The sequence below is a fragment of the Anguilla anguilla genome, chromosome 8 (genome assembly GCF_013347855.1).
Source record: "Anguilla anguilla isolate fAngAng1 chromosome 8, fAngAng1.pri, whole genome shotgun sequence".
In the NCBI taxonomy this organism is placed as follows: Eukaryota; Metazoa; Chordata; class Actinopteri; order Anguilliformes; family Anguillidae; genus Anguilla; species Anguilla anguilla.
In genome coordinates this window covers 45,463,889-45,472,528 of record NC_049208.1, presented here as the reverse complement: position 1 = coordinate 45,472,528, position 8,640 = coordinate 45,463,889, and the positions used below count along the sequence as shown (strand labels likewise).

Below are 8,640 nucleotides of genomic sequence, written 5' to 3'. Positions count from 1 at the left end.
TGAAAACACTGCCAGCATTGCGTCGTTGACAGTAAAGCACTGCAATGTGGTTTTAAAAGGTGGGCGTTGGCTGAGAGTGACAGTTCTGCTGAGTAGATCTACCAATCACCGGCGACAGAAACTCGGCGCTCATTTTTATGCTGTCTATGTGCTCAACGGAGGAGTTTCTTAACTGATTGGAAATTTAGCCAATAAACGGGGCGGCGAATGCGTCATACAAGCCTGGCCTTTCGGAGGCGGCGCTAAAGGTTTGGCGCATATTTGCAAACAACATCTCACCAGAAAAAGCAACATGGAGGAGAGTGCAGAACCGGAGAGAAAAGAAGTAACCTCAAAAAATGGGGATGACAAGTCTATTGAAGACCAGGCGTGCAAGTCTGATATGTCGGGACAGTCTACAGACCGGAGCGACAGCACCGAAAACAAGGCGGACATGTCCGACCCGCGGGCGAACAGGCTCAAGCTTTTCAACAAAGTTATGGAGAAGAGCTTGCAGAGGGTGATTGCGGACGCCAGGTAACGTTACTTAAAGTTAGTTAGTGAGCTGGTTAGATTAACAAGACAGTTGACGTTACATTGACTTTTAAAATCGGTTGTCTAACTGTGGCCGGTTATAATCTTTTAAGTTACAAGGAGTTAGCTAGTAGTCCGTTATCCATCTAGCCATATACCTATTGTAAGGAATAGCTTAGTACTACCATGAAAGCATTGTTATGAAATACAGTAATGAAATACTGTCTGTCTTGTTGCAGTTTTCACAGATTCGCCAAAACCTTTCACCCGTTTTACAAACAGAAGCCCCAGTTAACAGAAGGCATCCACAAGCAGTTTGTCTCAGAGCTACGGACCTCAATCCAGGTGACGTCATTACTAGGGGTGTGCAGAGACGTCATTATCTGTATCTGTATCTGTATCTGTTCAACCAACAAAATTATCTTTATCTGTATTCGGATAGAAGACAGGAAGTTGGCGTGGTTTATACAGGAAGTCAAGTTAAATCCCCCCCCCCCCCCCCTTTAACTGGGGGGACATTGAACAATCAGAAACTGAAGAAATATATAAATGAAAAGATTCTGTTTTGCATTCGAAATTTATTTACAGTAAAGATATATAAAAAAATTAATATCATTGGAATTTAAGAAGGGAATAATTTTAAATTCCAATGATGCTGCGTTCGCGTTTCTTGATGTGTTAACAGTTCGCTAGGGAAACGTGAATGCCCACTTTACAACAGTAATTACATAACGGTACATGAACTTTTTTGCCTGTTTTATTTTTTTCTCCTACTGAACTAAGTTTGGATAGACTGCAAACCATCTGATGTCCTCATATTTTCCCTTGGTGGCAACTGTTAGCCTACCATGAAAATCTGGACTGGATTTCGTGTTCATTTGATAGCCAAGACCTATGGCTGATACATACAGCATGTTACATCTTAAACGGATGAATATTGACTGAAATACAAGGTAAAACGTTTCGTAAAATATTTCGACTGGATTTTTTTAAATTGAGGAAATTAGCACGTATAACTGAAATTTACAGATTCTAAGCTTCATTTTGATGTATAGGTTGCGGGGGTTTGAAAGAAATCCAGCTGCCACACCAGGCTTTTGTCTCGCTAGCTCTCGCACCTGACGTCTCCTCCTCCTTGATGCGAGAGTTTCCCTGGTAGCCGGGAATGGTCAGCACTCAGCCCGCTGCCTGCTATGCGCTGCCTCGGTGGGGGCGACTACAGAATATAGCGATCACTTTTCAATAATGTGTAGTAAATGAAACGACTAGTTAGTGAAATCAAAGTCCTATGTTGCAAACAGAATGGGCATTTTTATCTTGTGGCCATCCACACTAATATGAATCGATTTGAAGAAACATAATGGCTGACGCACAGAACTTATTTATTAAACATTTTGCAGCGCAGTGGCTCAAAGTTTGTTGGTCTCCCTCTCTCTCTCTCTCTCTCTCTCTCTCTCTCTCTCTCTCTCTCTCTCTCTCTCTCTCTCTCTCTCTCTCTCTCTCTCTCTCTCTCTCTCTCTCTCTCTCTCTCTCTCTCTCTCTCTCTCTCTCTCTCTCTCTCTCTCTCTCTCTCTCTCTCTCTCTCTCTCTCTCTCTCTCTCTCTCTCTCTCTCTCTCTCTCTCTCTCTCTCTCTCTCTCCCTCCCTCCCTCCCTCCCTCTCTCTCTCTCTCTCTCTCTCCCTGTCCCTGTCACGTTAGATAGAGGCTATGAGAACTCAACATGGCGTTGACTTTTTTTTTTCCCGAATCCGAATAATAACGAGCAACTTCGGGTAAAAGAAATATCTGTTTCCATCGCATCATTCGTGCTTACTGAATACTGTATTCGGATTCGGATACATCCCTAGTCATTACCGCGTCTTCCTCCTCCTAATAACATCATCAGCAGCATTCTTCTATCCAGGTTCGATGAGTCGTGAGACCATTGCTATGAACTAAAGGGATGATGCATCATAGCAAACGGAAGAAAGGAAGCGCTTCATATACTGATTTAGGAATACAATTTTAAAGCAGTTGATGCGCAGTTGAAAAAAACAAATCCCATCTAACCATGGCAAGTTAATACGGAGCCCCTATAGCAGGGGTCCTCAATCTTATCCAGTACATACCCACTGTACAAGCCTCTGGAGGCAGTGTTATCATCTGGGGTTCAATTGGTCAGGTCAAGGCTCAGAAATGTTGTGCGGCAATATAATGAAGTCAGCTGAGTACCTGAATGTACTGAATGACCAGGTTATCCCATCAATGGATCACGGGCATATTCCAGGACGACAATGCCAAGATTCATTGGGCTCAAATTGTGAGAGAGTGGTTCTGGGAGCATGAGGAATCATTTTCACACATGAATTGGCCACCACAGAATCCTGACCTTAACCCCATTGAAAGTCTTTGGGATGTGCTGGAGAAGACTATATGGAGTGGTTCGACTAACCCGTCGTCAATGCAAGATAATGCAATTCTGGACGGAAATATTATGTTGTGACGTTGCATAAGGTTGTCGAAACAATGCCACGACAAATGCACGCCGTAATCAAAGCTAAAGGCGGTCCAACAAAATATTAGTGCAACTTTTTTTGGCCAGGCAGTGTATATTTGCGAGGGAACGCAATAATATTAACTTTTTTTTCTCTCACTCGCGTCCCTTTAGGTGCTCCGTAAATTAATAAGCATGTCCTGTTCATTATTAATCTGGGCCTGTGTTCATGAAGAACCTCTGAAAACCAGTGCGGATCAGTTTGACCTTTTAACTGTTAATGGGCAAGGGAACCTGGATCCGAGGACTGCACATTATGAATACCAGGGCTGAAGTCAAAAAGAACAAATGTTAGAATCTATAGCCAACATACAGGAGCAGAGCTGTCAGAGTGGTGATAAAAGTAAAGGTATTTCGAACACATTTGGCTTACAGCGATCTTGTCCAGCACATGGAAATGTGTGCCTTGTTGGGGGGGTATTTAATGAAGCAGGTTTACTGTGTAAAACCCGGAACGGCTCTTTTTACTTCAGTCCATGTTCCAGATTTGGAAGGGTTCCGGGTTTTACTTGGCGCAGTTATCCAGCTAACTGCGATCCTGCTCTGTGAAACAGGCCCCAAGTTTTGCATGAAAAGTGTCATGAATTTGTGTGTGTGCTGCGTGTGTCACTTCCTATCTGCAGGATGACATCACACAGATCATGGAGGAGGGACACCTGCAGTTTAAGCTGGAGGAGTTGGACCGGCTGGATGAGGAGTGCAGGGATTGCACAGAGCCTGCATGGTGAGGAAGGAAACCGCCATCCGTTCGGGCCTGTGCGTCTCTCCACACGTCCACCCAAGGTCGTGCGTTAGCTCTCAGACGTGTTCGCCGCATTGCTGAAGAGCTGAGAATGTGACGCTACTGGTCACTGTAACTTTTTGAACTTGCTATGTTTTTATTTATATTACTGATCCTGTGTAACTGGGTGTGTGTGTGAGTGTGAAATGGGTCGTGTACTGTAAGAGAGCATGCATGCTCTGTCAAGCTGTCCTGTATAAATAAAGGGTAAATTTAAAAAAATTTAAATGTTCAGGCCTGCAGATACCTGACAGTGCTCTCAGTCATGTTGCATTTGCTCTGTCTCCCTGATGTCTGTGTGCCTCTCTCTGTGCCTCTGCCCTGTGTGTGTATCTGTGTTCATTATCTTTGTCTTGTATGTGCCGCCATTTTGGCTCTGTGTGCTGCTATTTTGCCTCTGTGTCTGTCACCATCTTGGCTGGGTTAAACCTGTGTGCGCCACCATCTTGGCTCTGTGTTCCCTTTGTCTGCCGCCATCTTGGCTCTGTTCACCTTGTGTATGGTGCCATCTTGGCTCCGTTTGCCCTGTGTCTGCTGCTGTCTTGGCTCTGTGTGCCCTGTCTGCTGCCTTTTTCGCCCTGTGTCTGCTGCCATCTTGGCTCTGTGTGTACTTCGTGCCAGGCGTCCGAGTGGGGTGCCGGAGCAGGACTTGTGCAGTTTCGTGATGCCGTACTACCTGCAGCAGCGGGAGTACCTGCGGCGTGAGCTGAAGAAGCTGCAGAAGGAGAACGCCGCCCTGGCGCAGAGGGTGCGGGCAGGGCGCGACAGGATCGCTGAAACCGAGCAGCACATCACCAGCGGCGTGGAGGAATGGAGGGTGAGAGATGAGTGTGCACACACTGACACACAGACATGCACGCAAACATGCATGTATGGATGTACCTAAGCATGCACGCGCACACCCATATAAACACACACGTACACACGAGCACACGTCGACTTGCACACACACAAACACATCTATATGCACGCACGCACTCACTCTGACACTTACAGACACAGACATGTACACACAGGCGCATACATACACACACAGACACACTTACACACACATACATACATACTCACAGTCACATACTCACATACATACACACTCACATACATATACACACTAACACTCGCACATACACACGCTCACACACACACACTGTTCTCCGAACTCAGCAGCTTGTTATCAGTTTATTTCATTTCTCTGTCCCTCCAGGCATCGACAGCCACTCTGGACACACTGGCCACCCTGTCCCCTATGCAGAACTTTGACACAGCGTGACTTCCTGTCTCCAGACTCAACGGCTGTGTCCGGAACAGCTTATTTGCCTACTATTGAGTATGCAAGCTGTATGCAACTTGTATACTCTGTAGTAGGCAAGTAAGCTGTTTCTGTCATGGCTGACATTTCTTTAGTTTGGGACTGAGGTGATGTCATGTGGACTGTTGAATGAGCACATAGGAACTTCCAGAGATGGACCTTGTGACGCTTGGGGTGGGGGGTGGGGGAGTTAAATAATAATTGGTAAATAAATGCTGCATGCACTTGAATAAAGTTTTTTTTTTTCCTTTCCATGATGTTCAAGGTTGTTTAGTCAGAAAACAGACTTATTATGTTGCTTTAGAGATATGTCACCTGCTGCATGATGGTTAATGAAGTTCAACCTTGTAAGGAATAGCAACTGGTTGTGTTTTCAGCGTGAAGTGATGTTTCATTGCCTATATTTACTTTTCTTTATTGTACTATTTGAAAATTAGTAAATCTTCTTGCACAACTTGTTCTCCAACATTTGACCTTCTGTAGATGGCAGTGAGCAGGGTTGGTATTGCAGAATACCGAAGTGCTTTTATTATGTTGCCCAGAAACTGGTACCTCACGGTACAAAAATGCAATAATATAAGAACACCAACATAACAAAACTTAAAGCAGGAGTGGCCAATCCTGTTCCTGGAGATCTGTCGGTCATTTCAACCCTAATTTGGCACAGCTGACTCTTCTAATAAGCAGCTCTCACTGAGATCTCTGGCTGTTGAATGAGGTGTGCTTTGTCAGGGTTGAAACGATAACCTACAGGATGGTGGAGGTCCAGGAACAGGGTTGGGAAGGCCTGCTGTAGCTGTTGAATGAGGTGTGCTTTGTTAGGATTGAAATGAAAACCTACAGGATGGTAGATTTCCAGGAACAAGGTTGGTTACCACAGATCTAAATGCTGATGTCACAAGGACTACTGGTAATTGAAAGCTGTGGAGTTCTAGAACACTGACTTATAATTTAGAAAAACATTCCCAAAAACCAAAGGGTTAATAACCTGATATAATGCTTACATAAGAAAGCAACTGGAGCTTTTCACAACCAGCCATTAATGACCAGTTAAAGTGAATGAATGAGTCAAAATACTGTCGTACGTAACGTTCTGAACCTACCAAATACTTTTTATATCTACTGATTACTTCTATCTTGAATCCAACAGAACAATTCATTTACAAACATTAATGGGTGTGTATTTTGAATGTGTGTGAAATTGCAAGGCAAGGCATGAAACAGCGCATTATGTAATAACACCGCATTTTGTAATAACTTGACAAAATGTAATACATTTTCACTTCATTATGTAATAACACCCGCATTTTGTAATAATCTGCCACATTTTTTCATACACAGCTTGAACACAATATGTAATTAATTTCCCCGCATTTTGTAATAAATTATTATATACTGCCTTACATACCAGTACTTAGATGTTTGTGTAACACTCAGTGTTGTGCAGTTTTTGTCTCCCATGAACCCTCAAGTACAGTTTCTATTAAGCTAATCAGTGACACTTGATGTAGTTTTGAAATGAAAGATACTACTAATCTACTGAACTAATAGTATCTTTTTAAAATGAATTTTCAGTCAGTGTGATTCATGCTAGAATGCATAAAATTAACATTGTTGTTATGATGTTTTAATGATTTTTATGAATTAAGACACCATTTTGGTTGGTTATTACATAAGGCTGTTCATCGCAAAATGCGGCAGATTATTACAAAATGCGGGAGTTATTAATTCTAATGACTTGTAAATCTAGTAATTCTATCCCTTTTCTTTTGTTCTTTCCCACCCCTTCTTTCTTTCTCCACTCCTCTCTTCCTTTTTCTGTCCTTACCACTGTCTACTCTTCACCTTCCCTCTTTCAATCTCCCCTCTATCTTTACTTCTTCCTCTTCTCTCCCCTTCCTTTTTTCTCCACCTCCCTCCAGTCCCTCCCTCCCTGTCCTCCAGCCCCCCCCCCCCCCCCCCCAGGTTTTGCTAATGGACTTAGTGGCTTGTGAAAGCGTTAGTGTGAAAGGCGTGTGGGGGCCTGAATAGGCGCCTGGGTTAATGCCCTGTGATCATCGCCGGGGGTAACCGCAGGGGGGCATTATGGGTGCTAATGGGATAAGGGGGCCAAGGGCTTGTCTGGCAGCGGGCAGCCGAGGGCACTCGAAAAGGCTGTTCGCCCCATCGGCCATTTTACCCTAAAGCCTCAGTAATGAGCTCCTTCATTCTGGGCTCTCTGCCAATACAAACTCGGCCGGGTGGGAGGGGCAGAGCTTATAATACAAACCCCTAACCGGCTGCCACCAAATCCACCATCTTAGGCCCAGGAGCCCAGAAGCTGGCTGTTTGAGCAGGGGCGGACCATTCTGCACCTGGAGAGGTTTGCATGCAGGCTTTTGCATCCTGTCATTACCTCTGGCTCAGGTAGCTAATTAGCGATTAGCTGCGATTATACCAACCCCTTGGCACTCCTAGTTTATACCACAGTAAATGTGTACACCAACACCCATCTGCTCCTAGTTTTGACCACAGTAAATGTGTACACCAACACCCGTCTACTCCTACTTTTGACCACAATAAATGTGTGCACAACACCCAGTCATACCTGCTTATCCTGAGCAGGGTCACGGGGGGTGCTGGAGCCTATTCCAGCGTGCATTTGGCAAGCGGCAGGAATACACCCTGGGCAGGCCAATCTATCACAGATCACGGAGCACACACACCATTCACTCACCATTCACTCACATACTCATGCCTATGGGCAATTTAGAGTCTCCAATCAGTGTACCTGCATGTCTTTGGACTGTGGGAGGAAACCAGAGTGAGCTTCAGTGACAGCTGAAGACTGCTCCCTGCGTGAGCATTTTACATTTACGGAATGACGGGGTTGTAGGATATGTAGTGTTTAGATTTTGGCCTTAGAGAGGGAAACAGTGAATAAGTATGTGGCCTGGCCTCCCCATCACAAGCATAAAAGCAAATGTGATTGGGGCAATTTTGAATTCGACTGATACCCTAATCTAGGCAGACAATCCAGGGGTCTCACCTCCTCAGAAGAGACAAACCAGATGACACAGGACACCATATCGGGGGTCGGAGACCCTGCATGCCTAACATTTCCCATTACTTTAAGTTTGAATGCAATCTTTAGGTAGGCCAGTCCTTGTCATAAATTAGTCTGACCCCCTTTCCCTTCTCTCCTAAACCTTAACTTGGCATCACCCAATAAGGGCAAACAAGCCATGCTGGGTAAGGTATTTAAGATGGCCACAGGAAAAAGTTTGTGTGTTATGTTTGGTTTCAAAGCCTTGAAGACGTTTTCCTCGTTTTATTTCGGTGGTGGTTCCTTGGTTGTGTGCTTGTCGCTGGTTTCCTTTCATCCTGTGGCGCATATACTGGAAGTGGGTGATACTTTGGCAAGGTCTGGCTTATCCATCTCTCTCTCTCTCTTCTCATATTTCTAGATTAACTGTTTAATGTTTTGTATAATGTCTTCTGTTGTGTAATTTAGAAGTAGTGTGC

At 44.5% G+C, this 8,640-nt stretch overlaps 1 protein-coding gene across 1 annotated transcript; it reads left to right on the top strand.

Annotated features, from left to right (window-relative positions):
• Positions 1-216: 216 nt before the first annotated feature.
• si:dkey-6i22.5 (polyamine-modulated factor 1) lies at positions 217-5,590 on the top strand. Its single transcript, XM_035430134.1, has 5 exons — positions 217-516; positions 753-858; positions 3,670-3,770; positions 4,449-4,644; positions 5,032-5,590. Exons 1-5 carry the CDS (start codon positions 293-295, stop codon positions 5,095-5,097), a joined length of 693 nt encoding a protein of 230 aa, XP_035286025.1. The 5' UTR covers positions 217-292; the 3' UTR covers positions 5,098-5,590.
• Positions 5,591-8,640: the final 3,050 nt, after the last annotated feature.

Coding starts and splice junctions, on each gene's coding strand:
- si:dkey-6i22.5 (XM_035430134.1), top strand. CDS start 293: ATGGAGGAGAGTGCAGAACCGGAGAGAAAAGAAGTAACCTCAAAAAAT. Junction 3,771..4,448: donor GATTGCACAGAGCCTGCATG/GTGAGGAAGGAA, acceptor ACTTCGTGCCAG/GCGTCCGAGTGGGGTGCCGG. Junction 4,645..5,031: donor GCGGCGTGGAGGAATGGAGG/GTGAGAGATGAG, acceptor CTGTCCCTCCAG/GCATCGACAGCCACTCTGGA.